At 35.0% G+C, this 22,380-nt stretch overlaps 1 protein-coding gene across 1 annotated transcript in view; it reads left to right on the top strand.

The window, feature by feature from the left end:
- The window catches only part of PLS1 (plastin 1), a 104,508-nt gene that overhangs the window by 75,903 nt on the left and 6,225 nt on the right, over positions 1-22,380 (top strand). Inside the window, exons 7-14 of the mRNA XM_012536142.2 lie at positions 358-523; positions 605-747; positions 1,654-1,749; positions 4,404-4,599; positions 9,508-9,586; positions 12,690-12,804; positions 19,842-19,975; positions 20,409-20,532. Of these exons, the coding sequence (XP_012391596.1) occupies positions 358-523; positions 605-747; positions 1,654-1,749; positions 4,404-4,599; positions 9,508-9,586; positions 12,690-12,804; positions 19,842-19,975; positions 20,409-20,532 (1,053 nt within the window). The remainder of the gene's footprint in view (positions 1-357; positions 524-604; positions 748-1,653; positions 1,750-4,403; positions 4,600-9,507; positions 9,587-12,689; positions 12,805-19,841; positions 19,976-20,408; positions 20,533-22,380) is intronic.

The following is a 22,380-nucleotide window of genomic DNA, read 5'->3' as shown; positions in this document are numbered from 1 at the left end:
CAAGACAGGAAATAAAGGAAAAGCCAGTTTTGACAGAGGATTAGAGGAAGACTAGGGAAGCATGGCTAGAAAATTGCTTCAATTATGGACATGTTGAGTTTGAGATACTTGTGAAACATCCAGGTAGACATAACCAAATATGTATACAGGTGTAGAGCTTAGAGTGGGTGCTGGGAGGAAGTGTGGCCTGGAGATATGGCTTTGAAAGTCATTGGCATATAGAGGTGATATAAGTACTACTTATGTTAAAAAAAATGGGAAGTTTCACCATCCATTGTGTCTTATTTACCTTCACAACTTGTTGATAAGAGTTTAGAAAGTACTTTCTCACGTGTATTTTTCTTTGTGGCGATTCAGGAAAATTTAAACCTAGCCCTGAATTCTGCCTCAGCCATTGGTTGTACAGTGGTCAACATTGGTGCACAGGATCTCAAAGAAGGAAAACCTCACTTGGTCTTGGGACTTCTCTGGCAGATCATCAAAGTTGGTCTTTTTGCTGATATTGAGATTTCCAGAAATGAAGGTAAGGTCATCAAAAATATTTACTTTTCATTGATATATACTTACTGTGGGAAAAATTTATATTTCATTGTTTTCCTTTCAGCCCTGATTGCATTGCTAAATGAAGGTGAGGATCTAGAAGAGTTGATGAAGCTTTCTCCAGAGGAATTACTGCTGCGTTGGGTGAACTACCATCTGACCAATGCAGGATGGCGTACCATCAGCAACTTCAGCCAGGACATTAAGGTTCATATTTTAATGTTCAAATTTGCGACATACAAAAAGGATGTAGATGCATGTCAGGAACAAAAGGAGTTCAGACTAATTTGTATGTGTGTGTGTGTTATGGCTGTGATTTTTTAAACAAAGACAAAAAAGAACTTCAATCACAGACTTAAATTTGAATTGAAGTTTAATTCACAAGCACACAGTGTAGAAAATGAAATTTTTGCATTTCTCTGTGTGAGGTGGATCCCCCACTTATAATCACAAAATCTTTTACTAAAAAAAAAAACAAAAAACTGGTTTATTGGCTTTTAAAAAGAAATACAACTGGTTGTGAGAGGAAAGAGATGCTAGCATTAGCAGATTAAAGTATCATTTCCCTTTTTGTATGCCACGGATAGATTAGATTATAATGAGAATGTCAGTCTGTTAATTTGGACTGAGAATTACATCTGTTGCTAGACTAGAGGCCCTTGTGGGCTTGTCCAGTTTAATACTTACTTCCACTTTCTCAATAACCAGCTAAGAGGAAACCAAAGTATCAGAGGGCATAGGGAATCAGTAGACAAAAGGGGGTCTTCAGGTGTGTCTCTGAACCAAAGTAGCTTGAAACACTTCCCTCCCCACTGGAAGAGACTTGTCAAGGAAACTTGGCCCTAATCTTAACTGATGCTGATCCTTAGGAGTGTAAACAAATGAAAGAGGTGAGGAAGGGCCTTCCAGGTTTAGGAAACAGTGTTGCTAGAAGCTCTCAAGGGTGAAACAGCATAGTGCATTCAGGATCCTGTAAGCAATAAGTAAAGGTTACTAAGTTATTATTCCATTCTTTGAGATGAGGACAGTTGCTTCAATTTGAGTACTTTTCCCCGTAAATCCAATGATGATTTTATTCATTTGAAAAATTCTGTTTTGTTTCCTTCCTTAAAGGATTCAAGAGCCTATTTTCATCTGCTTAATCAGATTGCACCTAAAGGTGACCGGGATGATGGACCTGCCATTGCCATTGACCTTTCAGGATTTAATGTGAGTATAGTTTTTAATTAAAATTTTAAAAAATTTTGATAAAATATGCATAGCATAAAAATGACAATTTTACGTGTACAGCTCAGTGGCGTTACATTTGCAGTACATGCAACCATCACCAGTACCCCTCTCCAAAAATTTTTCCTCATCACATAGTGAAGTCTGTATCCATTAAACAATAACTCCCCATTCCCCTCTCTCCCAAGCTCCTGGTAACCACTATGCTACTTTGCGTCTCTATGAATTTGACTAGCGAGTACAGTCATATTTAGAGTACAGTTCGCTTCAGGCAGCATTCCCTGGTGGCGTCCTCAGCCCTTCATTAAACCTTGGCTCTTTGCTTTTCAGAAGTTATTTTTCATGCCCTAGGCTCTAAATTTCCATGCTAAGCCATCTGGCTTTCATGAGTGAGGAAGGGGAATTGCAGAATTCTGACCTTGAGTATGTGTGGAATCAACCCTACACTCACATTTCCCTGGTGCAACATCACTGGAACACACCAGGGTGCTTTTGCTGCTGTGCACAAGGAAAGGGAGCAACAAGCTGTTATTAGATTTCTAAGCAATTGATTATAAGTTCTTCCAACTTATATTTGACAATACACAAAATAAAAAATGGCAATTCCTAGTATTTATGGTGTAGGAAGAACTGATACAAATCCTGACCCATCTAACACATTTTATAGGAAGCCCATTCTTTTAGCATAAGTTCTAAGTACCAGGGATGGTTCTATCGAAACCTTAAAGTATGGTCAGATTATAGTTTGTATGAAAATCTATTAAGTACTTAAAGTGTAATATCCAGAATATTTAGTTTTAAAGGCAACTTGAGTCATCACTAATTAATTATATTTTACATTATTATAAAATCTAAAAATCAGTATTGCAAAATTTACAAATTAGCTTGAGTACAAAAATTAGGAAGTTAAAAAAACTTACAGAAAGTTTCAAACCTACTCAAAAGTGGGCAAACTTAATATACTGAACTACCATGTGTTCATCCCCCAAGTTCAACAACTATCAACTCATGGTCAGTCTTGTTTCTTCATTTATCACCTACCTATTTGCTTCCTCTTTCATATTATTTTGAAGCAAATCCTAGACATGGTATCATTTCATCAATATGTACTTCTAAAAGATAAAGACCCTTTAAAAATATAACCATAATACCTTACATAACTAAAAAATTAACAATAATCTGTAATATCAAAATAACTAGTCAGTGTTGACATTTCCTGTTGCCTCATAAATGTCAGGTTTTCTTTTTATAATTTATCTGAATTAAGATCTAAGTAAGGTCCACATATTGTGATCTGTTCACGTCTGCCTGAGGAGCTTTTTATTGCTGTTTAATAGCATTGAACCTATTGCTTTCTCTGATTTCAATTACATTTTATTTACAACTCTGGTGCACAGAATTAGATAAGTCATAATCCTTGGTCATGATATACTCTCATCGTGGGTCCAGGCATGTCCCTCTTTTTATTTATTTTTGTCTGGTAGTTGTTTGTCTGTATTGAAATTGTAACAAGCTCATACAAACCCTCAATCCAACAAGAAAGCTAAGACTTTGACATCAGTTTACATTTAGCTGTGTAGTTCTTCCCTATGCCATCTCTCTGCGTCCCCTTAATGTGGTAATCACCATCTTGAATCTTATGTTCATCGTTTTTTGCCTTTCTTTTGCTATAGTTTTCTTTCAACCAAATGTATTTCTTAAAAAATTAAATTTATTTTACTTAAAAAATTTTTTTTATTGGAGTATAGTTGATTTACAATGTTGTGTTAGTTTCAGGTGTACCGCAAAGTGGATCAGTTATACATATATCCACTCTTTTTTAAGATTCTTTTCCCATATAGGCCATTAGAGAGTATTGAGTAGAGTTCCCTGTGCTACACAGTAGGTCCTTATTACTTATCTATTTTATATATAGTAGTGTGTATATGTCAATCCCAATCTCCCAATTTATCCCTCCCCTACTTATCCCCTGGTAACCATAAGTTTGTTTTCTACAAAATTTATTTTACTTTTTAACTTCATATAAAGTTTATCATATACTTAAATTTCTGTACTTATTTTGAACATATTAATGAGTCACTCATATTGTTACATGTCATTGTGTGAATATAACACAGTTTCACAGTTTTCATCTGCTCTCCTGTTGGTAAGCATTTGGTTTGTTTCCAGGGTTTTGCAGTTGTGAAAAGTGCTGTTCCTACTGACTTTAATATTTTTTATATGTATCCCAGCTTGTTTTTCATTGAGAAAAGAGTCTACTGGAAATACCAGAGTAGAAAGGGTGAGATAGCTAAGCCTCTTAGCCAGAAAGCATTCTAGTATATGGCCTTGAGCAAGTTACCTATAATTCAGCCAGTAGAAGCTTACTGATACAATGTTTGAGAGTTTTGTTGAGTACTTCAGCAATGAGGGTGAAATATTCCACTGATCCCAGCAAGAAAACTCAGAGACTTGTTCTTACCGATTTAAAAGAAATGGGGAAGTTAATTTGGAATTCCTGCACATTCTGACCCTATTTTGAGCCATTATTTGATATATTTCCAGAAAAGTAGTTGCTTATTAATATGTATATGAATTAAAAATTATGCCAGTAAAAAGTTTAATCTTGAACATTTTTGTTTTATTTCATTGTTTAGGAGGAAAATGACTTGAAGCGTGCTGAATTCATGCTTCAGGAAGCAGATAAACTGGGCTGCAGACAGTTTGTTACTCCTGCAGATGTGGTTTCAGGCAATCCTAAACTTAATTTAGCTTTTGTAGCTAATCTGTTTAACACATACCCAAGCCTACACAAGCCTGATAATAATGACATCGATATGAATTTGTTGGAAGGTATGCTCTCTCTGTCTTTAATTGATTCACTGTGTGTATCTTTTTGTGGTATTGTCCTACTTCACTGTCAGAGGTAGGGGATTGTGGTGGGAGATGAAATTTACTGTGTGTAGGCATGTGCATTCATTAACAAGTTCAACTTAAAGTCGTTTTTCATTTTGGTTAAAAGAGAATGCTGAGGTAGATTTTACATGTCTGTCATTTCTCCATAAGAGTTTAGTGAAAACCATCATACATTTAAAACGTTCTCTTAAATGACCACATAACATAATTACACCACCAATATAGACAATGAATTATAGCTATTGGAAAAAATAATTATTTGTAGCTTTTTTCTCCTTTGAAAGCTACAGTTTGACTCCAGTATTGTTCTCTTTTTAATGTGTTTAGTGTACATGAAAAAATTTACAATATTCATTACTTGTCTTGTGTGTGGGCTATTGTTATCTGTCTCATAATTTATAATACTTTCCTGTTTTGCTTCATGAAATGCAGATTTGACCCCTCCTAATGTAGGTACTGTATTTAGTACTTTTCTCTACTCTATAAATATATTCATTCTGAATGTTCTTTTTATTAGTACCATTTATTCTTTCTGTCTGGGTTGATATTTATTTTTTGCATTGTTCATGTTGTGGTTTTTTTTCTGTCTTAATATGCCTAAAGAATGAATGATGACAAGCAAGAAACAAATGAAACCTGATTAGGATAGCAGAGCAAGACTTGATTATGTAAACTCTCCACCTAATTTGCCTTCTATAATGATGGAATAGTGTAGTTGTTAACACATTAGAAATCAGTTTTGACAACTGATTTCATGATTTGATGTAAAGCCTTTATCCCTCTGCTGTGAATAAACAAACTTATCTTTTTTTTTAAGTTAAAAGTTTATTCTTTTTTTTTTAACATCTTTATTGGAGTATAATTGCTTTACAATGGTGTGTTAGTTTCTGCTGTATAACAAAGTGAATCAGTTATACATATACATATGTTCCCATATCTCTTCCCTCTTGCGTCTCCCTCTCTCCCACCCTCCCTATCCCACCCCACCCCTCTAGGTGGTCACAAAGCACTGAGCTGATCTCCCTGTGCTATGCGGGTTTTTATCTCAAGTAATCTTTGGCAGGATCTGTTTAGATTCTATAACATAGATCATTTTGTATTACTTAGCTACATTACATTTACTAAATGTCATTGAAGCTTACAATATATGAATCATCATAATGACAAAAACATTCTCGGTGTCTAGTTCTTTCTCCTTATCTGTTTCAGCCTCTCTCCTTTTCTTCTGCCAACCTCACACTCACTCACATGCATACTAAAACCCACATTAGTACCAGAACTAAGAGTAAAAACAGTGGCAGCAGTGGTGGCAGTTGTCAGAGGTTAGGGCCACTCCTAAAATAGTCTTCATGGTCGCCCTGGTTTGGAGAAGCTGGTCCTCAGGTGGGGATTCTTCCTGGTGGGGAGAACTTGATACTGCAGTGTTCATTCTCCCACATCACCCACCTTCTTCCCTTCTTCCCCAGTAAGACAGAGTGAGAAATCAGCTTCATCATCTTTTTCTCTTTGACTGCCACAACCAGAGTTCCAAGGTCCTGGTCACTTTATGATTACAGCTTTTTGATTAATGAAAGAAGTTTCAGATTTAACAAATATGTTCTTTGAGGAATATGATTAATTCACTCTTTCAGAAGTTCACTAAAATAAAGATTGTGTTCTCTACATAGATATGTAACTGAGAGGTAAGATAGGTTAAAAAATGTTGATTTTTCAGCAGAGAAATTTAGGGCGAGGGATTAGAACTTTTAAAAAATTAAAAAGGGAAACTGCTGTGTTTTTTTCGGTCTGGGAAATTTCAAAATTCCTCTGTGTCTTACAGTCGAAGGCATTGTTTAGAGTGGCATATTAAAAATGATCTGCTTTTTATAGTCACTGAACTCTTGCTAGATACCTTTTCCAACTTGCTCGCTCTCCTATTTGTCACGTTTGAATTCTTTTGCTAGTGTTCAGCATGCTTTTGGAATTTTTCAGTGTGAATAGGATTGCTAAATATTTCCATTAGTATTTACTTTATTTATGTAAAAAGATACTTTGGGAAATATTTATCAGTCATCTTTATTTAGAACATATGTATGTCCTGATACATCTGCCAAAAATGAATTTGACTTTGACTGTCATTGGAATTTTTTCCTCTGTACATTTGTTTTCGTAGAGCCTTATGAAATTTGAAGCTTGACCGTATCACATCCCATATTCATATATTAGTATGTCCTCATTGGCAAAGAATTTTATCTGTATGGAATTAAAGAAAATTAAAAGCCCAGTTAAATATTAAATCTTTATATTAAATTGACCCAAATATGTGGGCTACATATAGACAATCTCAGAATTCATTTGTGGTGATAGAAAATACAGAGACCATGGAATTAGACTTTGTCCAAATCACGGCACCACCATTTAATAACTGAGTGATCTTTGTGAGCCTTGGTTTTCTCATATATAAAACAGGACTAATAATACTTATTTTGAAGAATTTCAGAGCAAGTTAAAATGACCTTTCATGAATGAATGAGTTTAGCATACAGTATGTGCTCAATAATGTTCAGGTCAGGAAGAGGAAAACACTTAATACATCACTTAGCACATGTAGTGAGTGTTCAATATATGTTCCTTTTCTTTCCTCTTAGTAGCCTACTTTTAATATATTTGTTATTTTCTCTGAAACTTTTATCAATTGCAGTATCAGTTTGGCCCTGAACGTGAAAAGAATGTTTTATAGTTCTTTCTCTCTTTTATGTCAGCAATTAAGATTTTACTTCTAAGATGGCTTCAGTTGTCTGAAATCCAGACAACATTTCCAGTCCGGAATACATATGTTTTTGTAATGCTTTACCATGGCTCTTGCGCAAATGCATAGTGCTTCTGGCTTTTAGCATTTATTTACCAAGACAATTTGAAATGGTATTAGATAAACAAATGCTCACTTGTAAAATCTGTTTTACTTTCCAGGTATCAAAAATTAAAATAATGATATAATTAGTTTAGAACAATAGGAAGAAACAGGAAACACTGAAGTTTGTAATAGTTTCAGAACTCAGTCAAAATACAACTTTAATGTCTTTTATCATCAGGTTCAGCAGAAATTGCATATTACTTTAAGTAAAAATTAAATGATTGTTATACACGATCGATGTTTGTAATCTTAAAACATAATTTGGATTTTCCTAGATGGAAATAATGTAAAAATTCTCTAATTACCAGAAAAAAATTTATATACATAGCAAAATCATAGAATGTAAAAGAGAAACACCTAAAAGGTGAACCCAAGTCACATGCATCAAGCTGTTGATCATAGTATGGTTATATTTATGTCACTTCCAGGAAAGTTCAGATAGTTAATTTGAACCTATTTAATAACTCCTAAAACAAGGCAAGCGTGGGTTCTAGGAGTATTTAGTTTAACTTCGTTCTTTTTAAAAAGGTTCTCATATCAGTTATATATTATAAAATGGCAGTGGCAGATACAACAGACTGATCAGTTACCTTTTACAGACCAGAGGGAACAAAATTTAAGCAAGAAATTATATGGCTATGTAATTGAATAGAGCAAGAATTAAAACAGATTCTGGGAAAGCCTTTAGGTAATGGTATTGAAAACCACATGAAAATGCAGGGGGCAGATTATTTCCTGACCAGTCGGCACAAAAAAACAGAATCTTTTAGATTTTACAAGGTTTGGATTTCTGTTCTGGGTGTGCAGGTATACACTGTGTGTGGCACTCAGTCTGAAGATGACTGCAGGGATGACTGCATAGGGACTGGGCCCCTGGAGCTCAGGTGGTTAAATGTGCCAAATTGTCCTGGGGATCCCACGTGAGCCAAAGTCCAGATGGCGATCTGGACTTGCCCATGGCTTAGAAGGGGTGAGAAGTGTAAATGTTTCAAATTTTCAAGAGTCTGGTGATGAGGTGTAGGCAAGGCCATTCCATTGTCTCCTAACTTGGCTGAAAAACAAACAGTAATATTTATAGATGGTCACTTAGGACAATCTGCAATCCAGGGGATGACCAGAAAGCAGACGTGGCAAAACGAGCCCCCATCTCTCTCTGCCCACTTTGTGGCACACCAGAGTCCACATTTCCCTTATGGATGGGGTAAGCACTGCTATGAAGGGACTGCTCAGGGAGCGTAGGTAATCACAGGTTCAATAATAGTGCCTGCAGGAGTTTGTTCTTGAGGTGATCTTTGAGGTCTAGTGACTTACCATGATGAAATGTGTCTTTGTCTTCGCACTCTGAATGGGGGCTGTGTCCCTTATATATTTTCAGTAGGGACAATCTAAAATAACTCAGGAAGCCTGTAAAATAGTTATAGCCCCTCGTTGCTTATTTTCATATTACCTCTCCCCTTCATTGCTGTTTGATTAAAATGCAGGTTTGTGTGCTCAGACACTTTTCCTGTGTAAAACCATAATCTGTACAAATTTAGAGATACTGCATTGGGGAAGGTACAGCTTTTCTATTTTTGTTTAATGTGCTAATGCTACCCTGAAAGGCTGCTTTATTAATTTTTAGCCAATCCCTTTTGCATGTAATCATTAACTACAGATAGGACCACATAAGTTTATCTGTTACTTTTCTGAACAGAGAAACCCATGGCTCAGTAATTCACAGACATCAAGTAAGGGATTCTAGATGGAGACATTTAGAAAGCAAATGGAGGCTTTCTAGACAGGGAAAACAAGGACTTTGGCAGTAAGAGATTTTTTCTCCCTAAAAAGATTGTAGTATCGTAGGAACCATGGCAAAGTATGTATGGCCAGTTTGTACCTGCCAGAATGGTTTAAAATATAGTTCTTGATTTCTTTTGTCCTGAATCATCAGTGTGAACTTGTGTCTACTCTAGGAGAAAGCAAGGAAGAGAGGACATTTCGGAACTGGATGAATTCCTTGGGAGTCAACCCATACATTAATCATTTGTACAGGTAAATATTTTATGTGATGCAGCTTTATGGCCAGGGTCCAACTTTTCTAGTTTCAAATTGTAGGTATGTTTACATGAGAACATTTTCTAAAAATCTCAAGAATTTTAGCCAACATTTAGAGTTTCAGAATGCTGGGGATTGGCAATACACTAGATTTTGAAAGAAAAGTATTATTTGAAAAGATAAGATTATGATAATATTAGTTATAATTTGTGATGATATAAATAACCAATTTAGTAAAGATAATCAGTTCATCTTGCTTTTTAATAATTACTAATCAGGGAAATAATAAATTATTTCAACTTTAACAGATTAGAAGAACAGTAATATTTTATAAATTGCTCTTACCATTTTATCAGTATTTTTCATTATAATTCACATGCTTTCTATTTATTTTTGCCCAAAACTTCAACTGTCCCGTAATTTGTTCAGTATATTTTTTCTAATTTGGAGAAATAACTTGGTTTCCCTGAGTACTTGTTTATTTTGTTCTTTCTTGTTTAAAAATGACGACATGTTATTAACATTGGTTGGACTAAGAAAATATTTTTTATTGAATCATTTCCTGGGCTCTCTGGTAGTGCTAACAATGTGTCTTTCTAGGTGTAGATGAGAGGAAACCTTCCTTCTCTCTTTATAATAAGATCTACCAGCATGCCTTAAAAATGCAAAAGAACTCAACTTCAGCTAATTGTATATTTTTTAGGAAAAAGGTCTAATTAACTAAACCTATTAATAATTTACACACCAAGGAAACTCATTATTATTTAAAATATGAACTGAAGATTAATGCCACAAAAGACCACGTTCACTGGGTAACTGAGATTTATGGTGCAGTTATTTCTTGGTGTATATTCAAAATAGTCTTTAAAACCGGTATTGCCTGATTCTGGTAACTAGCGTTGATGTGACAGACTTAATTGAATAAAGTCTTTAATAGGAGTGTGTAAATCCTAGCTAGATGACGAGATATACATATTTAGACTGAAACTGCTGTTATAGTAGCAGGGCAGTAAAGGACTCAAATGCTGAAGGTAAAAAGGGGTTAGATCTTTATGGACTCATTTGAAAGAATGTCTATAATATATAATTGAGAGAAACTAATAATAGGACTACCGTGATATTATTATTTAAAAATTGAGTATATACATATGTGTATATGAATTTTTTAAAAATCTGGGGGGATGAATACCAAACTGTATGCAACCTAGAGAGGAGGGTAGGGTAGTAAGGACACTTTTATTTTCAAACTTAGTAACTTAAATATGGGTTTTTGTTTTTTTTTTTTTTACAATGAGCGTGTATTTTCTTTTTAAATTAAGAAATAAATTTAAAACTGGGGCATTAGGCTTTGTTGAAACTTCATGGTAACTTCATAAATGTCAGGAACACTAGAGTTCTCTGTGGTTGACAGTGGAGAAGAATTGACCAAATTTTTTTAGCTAAAGATTATTTTTCGTTATTTAGATCCTGAACTGCTTAGCACAGGGCTTCTGGGTGTATGTAATTTTTGGAGGGGGAAAGGGAATTCAGAAAATTCTCAAAAATAACATAACCTTAAAAAGAACCATCGGGATATAGAAAAACAATAACCAGAGGTCTAGTTGGCACCAGAGCTGTGTGTCCATGAATTTGTGTCTGGCTCATATTTCTAAACCCACCTCTAAGTGATTTTAGCTCCCCACCTACTTACACCAAACCCAGACCAAAGCAAAATAAAAATTTAGATTGATTTTAACTGAAAAGTCTCTCCTCTCAACAGGTTATTAAATATATTTTAAGAACTACTAGTCCTAGAATTTTTCTATGACAAGTTGGTTCTGGAACACATCTTAAATTCTCTGGAAATCATTTTAACTCTCTGGGCATCAGCTTCCCTATTTGCAAGACATGAGTAATAAACCATACTACATAGAAATAAGAATGAATTCCTTTAGAGTAAAAAAGAAAAAAATCATGAAATAGGTGAGATTTCAGAACCTATACAACTACTTCAGTGATTTATTTTTCATACAAAGTTCTCCATGTGCTGATAGATAACTTAGCTCTTGATTACCTTCATCAAAGGAGGACTTTCTCCCTCCTTCACTCAGCACAGGGCCCAGCCCCCTTCACGGCCATATGGTGTGTGCTCAGAGATGCAAAGTAACTTCAATATGAACCTTAGCAAAACATAACTCAATGAACAAGTTGTTGAGGGAGAAAAGTCAGGTAATTAATCACAGAGCTAGCAATTACAGAAAATCAATCACTGTTGCATTATGTCCTTAGCATACAGAATTGAAAACAGACTCAATAGACATACTCTGCGCACCTCGGAAGAATGTGTTTTTCTGAATACAGAGTAGTAGTATTTTTACTTCAATAACTCCTACTTGCTCATAAATTCCTTCCTGTTAATGCTCGCTATTTAACATGAACAGCTTCCTACTGAGTAGCTATTGTGATTTTTATATAATTATTTTTTAAAGTTTTAAAAACCATACTGCATAAGTAATAGATGAACTCATTCTCACTGCACAAGCTTCAGGAAGTATGTACGTTAAGTAGAACAAAATAAAATATGATAATCCCTTTTTACTCCTCCCATATTCCTTTTTTTCCTGACCAGAGGTAATTGCTATTAACAGTCCATATCACACAGAGGTATTTAAATACTACTAATTTTGAAAATATTTTTAATAGATAATAAACTGTACGCAGTGTTCTGCCTCTTTTTTAAACGTAATATGTTGTGTAAAGCTTTTCATGTTAGTACCTAGACATCTACCTTATTGTGTCTTATGGTGACCCAGGAGTCCATGGTATGGATAATTTATTCAACAGCCCCTACTGCCAGGCCTTTAGATTGTTTGCAAATTAATAAATACTCTGGGAGTGAATATCCTTGTACATATATCTTTGTAAACATTTATGAAAAAAAATTTGGACAGATTCCTAGATTAGAATTTTTGGGTCAAATTATCTGTTCTGCCTGCCATTCTCTGAGCATTAAATGACCCTGTTGTATTTTTATAGATATAAGCCCATCTCCAGTGCGCTTAATAGAATCAGGTAGTACCAACATTTCCTTCTCCTTCATTTTCTTTTCCTCCTGTCTTAGTGACCTCGCAGATGCTTTAGTCATCTTTCAGCTCTACGAAATGATCCGCGTGCCAGTCGATTGGAGCCATGTCAACAAACCTCCGTATCCTGCTCTTGGAGGGAACATGAAGAAGGTGAATGAAATAATGACCATGGATATTTTCTTATTGTTCAGATAGAAAACAGAGGATTTAGAGTTTTATAAAGCTTAGTAAAGTGTGGTCTGTCCCCACAGATTCAACCCAAAATGTGTTAAGCTTAATAGACTTTTTACAAGTGAGCTTTAATGTTTGGAAAGATGAAGGCAGTCCCCCCCAGTCAGATACTTAATATAACTGTTTTTATCTTTAGCAAGTTGTAATACTTAATGTTCTTGGAGATGTATCATAAATGAATTCCTATTTTATAATCACCAGAACTTGACGATCTTTACTGGTTATTTGTTAATATTTTTCAACAAATATTTATCGATTAACTATGACCTGTACAGTGCAATGCCAGGATATAAGATAGTAAAAGGCATGGAGTCGGTCCTTAGGAAACCCTAAAGAAATTAGATATGTGTGCAAATAACTACATTACAGCACAGTGTATGCAAAAGTGAATATTATCAGTTTTAAGAAAGAAAAAGCCACAGGCTGCACTTATCAGAGGCTTCATGCAGGAGGTAGTTTTGAGTTATACTCTGAGAAATGGATAGAATTTTGGCAGAAGGAGACTGGAGAGGGGGCTGACGATTAAGAAGAATAGTTTGGCTATAGCAGAGGTTTCTGATAGGTAAGAAGTGAGTGTGAATGCCAAAAATTTGAATTGAAGCCAGATGTTGAGAGTCTTGAATGTCAGATTAAAGAGTTTGGGTTTTAAACTGCAAGCACTGGGAAGCCGTGAAACGTTTTTGAGCAGGAGAGTGACTTGATTACAGTTGGTGGGAGAATAGCTGGCAGATGAATGGTAAAGGAAGTACTTGTCTCCAATATTCTCCTTCCTCATATAAGGGATCTGTGGTGTCCTTGGTGTACCTGCTTGTTCTGTTGAATTGCCGGTTTAATAGTCAACTTTTCCTTTCTACCTTCTATATCAGGTTCATTTGCTTTATAAAGTAAAAGTATGTAGGACTTTAAAATTGTTATACTTTCATTTAACTTTTTTTTACGAAGTAGATTATTTATTTTAAAATATCTTTATTGGAGTATAATTGATTTACAATGTTGTGTTAGTTTCTGCTGTACAACAAAGTGAATCAGCTATATGTATACATATATCCCCATATCCCCTCCTGCTTGAGCCTCTTTCCCACTCTTCCTATCCCACCCCTCTAGGTCATCACAAAGCACCGAGCTGATCTCCCTGTGCTATGCGGCTGCTTCCCACCAGCTATCTGTTTTACATTTGGGAGTGTATATATGTCCATGCCATTCTCTCACTTCACCGCAGCTTACCCTTCCCCCACTGTGTCCTCGAGTCCTTTCTCTCCGTCTGCGTCTTTATTCCTGCCCTGCCACTAGGTTCATCAGTACTGACTGGAGAGGATATGGAGAAAAGGGAACGCTTCTGCACTGTTGGTGAGAGTGTAAATTGATACAGCCACTATGGAGAACAGTATGGAGGTTCCTTATAAAACTAAAAATAGAACTACCATATGACCCAGCAATCCCACTACTGGGCATATACCCTGAGAAAACCATAATTCAAAAAGACACATGTACCACAGTGTTCATTGCAGCTCTATTTATAATAGCCAGGACATGGAAGCAACCTAAGTGTCCATCGACAAATGAATGGATAAAGAAGATGTGGTACATATATACAATGGAATATTACTCAGCCATAAAAAGGAACAAAATTGAGTTATTTGTAATTAGGTGGATGGACCTAGAGTCTGTCATACAGAGTGAAGTAAGTCAGAAGGAGGAAAACAAATACTGTATGCTAATGCACATATATGGAATCTTTCATTTAACTTTATCCTTTCATTTAAAATGATGTGTATATGGGAGTTCCCTGGTGGCACAGTGGTTAGGATTCTGGGTTTTCACTGCCATGGCCTGGATTCAGTCCCTGGTTGGGGTACTGAGATCCTGTAAGCTGTGTAGCACAGCCAAAAAAAAAATAATAATAATAAAATAAAATAAATGATGTGTATAATTTAAATATAAAATACAAATTAATGGGCTCAAATTGTTATAACTTATCAATATGGCTACTATGAAATCAACCTGCAGTCATATGACTTAATAACTATCTCTAGTGGAATAAATGGAAATATAACCATATTCCCGGATAGAAAGACTAAATATCATAAAATTCTTGCAAATCAACTTACAGATGGAAAATAATTCCAGTTAGAATTAGAAGAAGTCTCCTCTTATGTATATGTGGGCGTGTGTGTGTGTGTGTGTGTGTGTGTTGAGGGATGGGATTTATAAAGTGATTCTAAAGTTCCATTGGAAGAAGAAATAGGCCTAAATCATCAAGAACATTTTCCAAGAATATTGAGGGAGGAGCTGTGAGAAAATATAAAAAACTTATAAAGCTGAAGTAATTGAAATAGTTTAATAGGTATATAAGAATAGAATGAAATAGAGTAGCCTAGAAACCTATCCTAGAATATAAGAACTTAATATATGACAAGGTGCTTACTAAATTCAGTAGGAAAAGAAAGGATCGTCCAAAACATGATACCAGAACAACTGGTTAACTATTTTGTTAGGGAAAAAAGCAATTTTCACCATGTGTCATCCACCAAAATAAATTCCAATGGAATGAAAGTAAAGGGGTAAATGTTTAATAAAACTTTAAGAAAATAGAAGTGAGTGATAATCTACTCTTAGAGTGATAAATTACAAAGGAAAAAATTGATACAGTAGATACATATAAATTTAAAACTTCTGTATGCAAAAATAAACACCATAAACAAAATTAAAAAGCAAATAAAAACAAACTTGGAAACATTTGCAACAAAATGACAAATGGTTAATATCCTTAATGTATAAATAGTTCATATGAGTCAATTACTAAAGCTCGATTACTATTACTAAAATTGTAATAGCAAAATGGGAGAGTGAACAATATGAGTGAAAAAATCACAGAAAAAGAAATAATGGTGGATAATATACACATGAAAAACTTTTCACCCACAATAAAGAAATGCAATTTAAAATAAGAAACAATTGGATTGCACTGCATTCAGTGTTAGAGGGAGTGTTCATTCGTGTAACCTTTCTAGAACAGTTTAGTAATACATATCAATAATCTTCAAAAAGTCCTTTGACTTAATAATTTCACTTATTATCTATCCTGATGAAATAATCAGAAAGTCAGACAAGAAGTTGTGTGCCAAAATGCTCATCATAGCAATGTTTATAGAACAAAAAAAAAGAAAACAACTGAGTTGTTCAACAAAGGGGTAATAAATTGGGATACAGCCATAAAATGAAGTAAAATGTATAAATGTAAAAAATAGCGTTTTTAGTGTTTTAGTAATAGTGACATGGAAATGAGGATACAAAATTGTATATATACATATGAATCTAATTTGTTTAAAACACACATGCACACACATGCACACACGCACGCGCACACACACGCATTCCAAAAGGACTTCATACAGAGGGATCTAGGGATCCTCCAGATCCCTAGAATATGTATGTATTTATAGGCTTCGAGATTTTTTTAAAAGCCCTGTTTTCTTGAAAGAATGACAAAAAAGAAAGGCATCATAATATTAAAAGTAATTAAGTGGCTAGTATTATTACAAGAGATTTATATATATATATTCATATTTTTCAGTATTTCTAGTGGTTGGACTGTCTACGTTTTATATTTTATTTGATATGCCCATAATTCTCAGGGGAGTAGAATTCAGGAAATTTCGTTAGCTAATTTCACATAGGTTTGTTTTTTTTTTAACGTCTTTATTGGAGTATAACTGCTTTACAGTGGTGTGTTAGTTTCTGTTCTATAACAAAGTTAATCAGCTATACATATACCTATATCCCCATATCTCCTCCCTCTTGCGTCTCCCTCCCACCCTCCCTATCCCACCCCTCTAGGTGGTCACAAAGCACTGAGCTGATCTCCCTGTGTATGACTCTTTTTTTTTTTTTTTTGTTTTGCGTTACGCGGGCCTATCACTGTTCTGGCCTCTCCTATTGCGGAGCGCAGGCTCAGCGGCCATGGCTCACGGGCCTAGCCGCTCCGCGGCATGTGGGATCTTCCCAGACCAGGGCACGAACCCGTGTCCCCTGCATCGGCAGGCGGACTCTCAACCTCTGCGCCACCAGGGAAGCCCTGTATGGCTCTTTTTGAATTATGGTTTTCTCAGGGTATATTCCCAGTAGTGGGACTGCTGGATCGTATGGTATTTCTATTTTTAGTTTTTTTTTTTAATTAATTAATTAATTTATTTATTTTGGGCTGTGTTGGGTCTTCGTTTCTGTAAGAAGGCTTTCTCTAGTTGCCGCAAGCGGGGGCCACTCTTCATCGCAGTGTGCGGACCTCTCACTATCGCGGCCTCTCCTGTTGCGGAGCACAGGCTCCAGACGCGCAGGCTCAGTAGTTGTGGCTCACGGGCCTAGTTGCTCCGCGGCATGTGGGATCCTCCCAGACCAGGGCTCGAACTTGTGTTCCCTGCATTAGCAGGCAGATTCTCAACCACTGCGTCACCAGGGAAGCCCCTATTTTTAGTTTTTTAAGGAACCTCCATACTGTTCTCCATAGTGGCTGTATCAATTTACATGTAACAGGAAAACAAAACTGAACCACTCATTCATTATATCTGGAATTTTTCGTTAATTATAAGATGTCTCAATCATATGTAGAATGCTTCCTTTCAGCAAATACTAGCTATTTATAGAATGAAACACAAGGCCTGAAATAAGTTCAAGATGTTTTAAAATTAAAGAGGCAGTACTTTCATGAAATGGTATCCAGGGAATTATTTTATGGACTTCGGGCATTCATCAGCGGATGTCACTTGCTTCATTTGTAAAGTTCATAAAGCTGCACCACTTGAATAGTCTTTCTTCATTATGTCTTCAGCATTTCTTTTCTCTTGGAACTCTGTATCCCATTATGTAATTTTTCTCATTTTCCCAATGATCTAAGCCTCACTTTTGAAGTGCTTGGTAATCATTTCTTCCATTAATTCTATGAGACTATATTCTGCAATTTTTTCGTGCTTTGTATTCATTCTTACCTTTCACAGGGTCTTAAACTTTTAGCCCGACAACTCTAGGAATTTCCAAGGCTCAGTTCTTGGCCTAATGCTCTTAACTTTCTGTATTTACATCCTCAGGGAGCAGATCCCTTTTTAGAGTGTTAAGTACTACCATAAATATGGTTACCTCTAGGAACCTAATTTCTTACTCTTTCTCTAGTTTGGTACCTCTCCAGATCTTAGAAGTATTTTGCCAGACTTGAAATCAAATGTTGCCGAAAAGTAGAACATATCTTTTCCCTTAACACTAGCATCCATTTCCAGTTTCTCTTTCATTGCTGGTCACATCATCTCAGCCCTCTAGACTATTAACCCTGAGCTCCTTTCTCACCGTCATTCCCCTCAGGAACTTTGGTCACACTAACCATAAAACAGATGGCCCTTCATTGAATTTTACATGAGTGGTTATTACAATTTGCTAGAAAATTGTCCTGTTAAAATGAGTGGCAGTGGAAAATATGCTGGTTTTTATCTCTCCTGTTCACACTATTACATAATCAGGGCTCTGCTATTTTCCATAAATTAGGAATTCATTTTTTAAAATTATGTGCATATTTCTATTTGGACGACTAAATCTATAATATTAAATGACTAGTAGGAAAGAGAATTTTGGAATATTATCCCCATGCATGTAAAAAAATGAATACATATCAAAGATTTGATTTAACTTATTAAGGGAACCAGGCAGATATTACAGCAGGTTCAGAGTATCTTCTTGCATTTTTATTTGTAACAGGCTGACCTCTGGGAATTTGGATTCTCTTTTTGCAAGTACAGTATCCATTAATTTGTACAAATTCTGTTATTGTGGGGTCCTTTTCTCACCTTTCCTGGAAATATTTTCTTCTTCTTAGAAAGAAGTGTATCTTTGTATCTCAGGTTTACTTGTTTTTTAATGAGGCCTTAACTAACTTGGGAAAGAAAATCAGGAGAAACCAGTTATACTGTTTTTCTTAACTAAATGTTTATTCTAAAAAAATATTTAATTACCTTTTATTACTGGTGATATTATGAGATCTTACAATTTCACTGGGGGAAAGATAAATATATATATGTATGTGTGTATATATATGTACATACACACATTTATATATATATGTTCTGAGGTAAGAAGTATAGTACTAGATGACTGGGCATGATAAATTTCTGTAGAGCCCAGGATAGACAAAAAATTTTTAATTGTACTTATACCACTGGAAAGAAGTAGTTAGGTAGATAATTTACTTCGTGTTCATTCATCAGATTCTTACTGTATACAGGGCACCGTGCTGAGTCCTGGGCTAGGGGTGGGGAGAGTATGATACAGATTTGTACAATTTATAGTTTTTGCCCTTTAAAAGGAGCTTATGTATGGTTGGCAAAAGAAAGTTCATAAAATGCTAAATATAAGTAGAAGATGGTACATAAGCATTATAAAATAACCATGATTGGCAGTTCATCAAGGCATGCAGATGATACAGTTAAGCTTAATCCTCTGATGAAGAAAATTAGCTAAAAGCTTAATTTTAAAGGATGAGTGAGATCTAGAATATTGGAGATGAAGTTAGATTCTTAATGAAACAATTTCTCTATTCCTTAATTTTAAATGTAGACAAAACAACATTGAGTACCTCTATTGATGGAATGCAGAAAACTGGGTTTTTAGTCTCAGATTTGCCACTAATCAGCTGTGTAATCTTGGACAGTCAAGACTTTTTAGAGTAAGAGAGGATCTTTAAACTTTTCAGCCAGTTGTTTCTCTATCTAGGTTAACCCCTCAGTGCTTTGATATGTTCAACTATAAAATGGGAATAGTTATTTCCTTAATTTCACTGGTTATTAGGAAATGATATTCTGTCATATAAATTTTCAGTGTCATCATAATTATTTTTCAGATGACTGAACTAGGCTGGCATATTTAAGAAATATATTAAAAAATTTGTTTTATACCAAAACTTTTACTATTATTTACAGATCGAAAACTGTAACTATGCAGTGGAACTTGGGAAGAATAAGGCCAAATTCTCCTTGGTTGGCATTGCTGGGCAGGACTTAAATGAAGGGAATTCCACACTTACCCTGGCATTGGTGTGGCAGCTGATGAGAAGGTAAAGGCTGGTTTGTTTGTGACATCACTGTCAGTCTCCTTCAACAAGTCACTGAACTAAAACTTTAGCTATTTTTGAAGAATAGCAAACACAGAATAAACATACAATGTGAAATATAATGATTTATTGTTGATAATAAATTTTTTACAAATTATATTTTGTTTTAAAAGTGGGTCAGTCTCTAGAAACACAATTACATTTATTAATGCCTCTGAAACACTGCTTTGTAAGGAGTTGTTTTAATTTTTAAAAGTACCATATAGTAGTTTTTGCTTCTGATTACTAAGCTCTGTACTAGAGCTTACCAGACTAAAATGAGAAATATTTATTAGAACTGAAATATTTCTTAAATATTCATCTAAATATTGATATAAATGATGTGAGAGCAAATTTTACCCCTTTCAGTCTTAAATATGCATCTCTTCTGTTACAGGTACACGTTGAATGTGTTATCGGATCTTGGAGAGGGTGAAAAAGTAAATGATGCAATTATCATTGAATGGGTCAATCAGACTCTTAAAAGTGCAAACAAAAATACTTTTATTTCCAGCTTCAAGGTAATCAAAAGCTATTTAAAAATTGGGGGGGGGGGTAAGAAACTAAGTTTAAGAAAGAATTCTTATTGGGAATTACATTGGTTTAGGTTTAGAATTACATCAATGTTGTATCTCAGAAACACATAATTGATGAGCTTAGCCATACTAATTATTTGGCATGTGTAAACCAGAAATATTCAGTTTGAATTCTTATATTTTTGATTGGTTATCCTATTGAGTATAAATGCAAGTTAATATTATCGGACTTCAGTAATCTAATCTTAAAAAAGAAATTGAGCCAAAAATCCAATTGTCAAATGAAAAAAGAAAGATAAAAAGACATTGCTTATATAGGACCTATAATGTTTTGTGCTCCCTAGCAGCAGTCTCAGAATTGTATTGACATCATTTCCAAGGCATAACAGAGCCAGCCAAACCGATTCAAGTGGGAATTGAGAAAACTGGTAGGAAAAAAAAATCTTGTCATCTGGCTTCATAATGACACTTAACACTCACTTCTGAGCATTTGTGGATGATTCATAAAGCACTCAAAATGTAGTCTGCACATACATACCGACTAATTCTCATGCATTTCCATTGTGTTTTGCTTTTGCATGCAAGCTGATATTAGCTACAAATAAGCATGTCTGCTTGTACACATTCATTCAGTGAACCTTGTGTTTGTGATTTTATTATGATATGTGAAAAATTACCCATCAATTTGTATTTTTTTAGTGAAATAAGAGTGCAAATAGATGAAACCCTAAGCTCTCGCAAGAGTTACCTAACCATCTTTATTTTCTTCTTTGCCTTTGCTATATATGTTTGACAACATGGTAGAGCAGAAGAAATGTCAGAAATTGATAAATTCAATCTTCTGTTCTTTACCAAAAACTGAGCCCCAAAGTGGACAGCTGGATGTTGGCAGAGATGTTGCCTGAGTCCTAGTTCAACTGTGTTTCTTTCTTTTCCATCTTGGAAGGAACTAATGACATTGAGTTTTTGTTGTTGCTTATTTTTTTTTAAAAAAAGAATTTTTAGTCCATGATTTGTCTTTATATATTTTAGATATAAAACACAACTTAAAATGTAAAACGGGAAAGGGGACATATAAAACTCTCTAATTGACAGTTACTCTTTAAAATTGTTATACTGAAATTATATACATTTGTACATTAATTTGTGAAAAATAACAAGCATGTATATCATTAAAGTAAATACAATGAGAAAATATTTAGAAGCACATTAATAAATATTTATTGAGCTCTAACTATTAAGTAACATTTTTGGTAAAAAAAAAGATGTAAGAAATTATTTTGGCTCTCAGAGTGTTTGCCATTTACTTCAAAGACAAAATTTGTATAACTGAGAAGGTAACAATCCTACAGGGTAAATGTTAAAATCCAAAGAAATAATACAACTAATATTATGGAAAAATCTAACTGATCATTTCCAACTGAATGGTTAGTGGAGACAGTTGGACTTTATTTGAGCATCAGAGATGGAGGCAGGATTTGAATTGGTGGAGAACAAGAGGGTAGTAATAAACTAGAAGGGGTGCACCTTGAATAAAGGCAAGTCTGAGAAGGTTAGGAGAAATAGTCTGGCTAGACAGGATTGTTCCTAAGGGATATAGTGCAAGATGTAGGCTGGGCCAAGACTGTGGAGGAATCTGGCCTTAAAAAGGATACTGGTAAGGGGAGTAACGTAAGCATAGGAATACTGTTCTGAAGGTAGGGGGCAGGACCGGTTGGAGCGAGAGTGGTGTCAGTGCGAGGAAAGCGCTAAGGCAGAACTCAAGGTGTGAGGTAATAAGGGTCCTGGGGGGGTGATGCAGATGGGCACTGGGAACTTTAAGAATGGATAGTC

Source organism: Orcinus orca, chromosome 5, assembly GCF_937001465.1.
Source record: "Orcinus orca chromosome 5, mOrcOrc1.1, whole genome shotgun sequence".
NCBI lineage: Eukaryota > Metazoa > Chordata > Mammalia > Artiodactyla > Delphinidae > Orcinus > Orcinus orca.
This window is presented reverse-complemented; position numbering and strand designations above follow the sequence as displayed.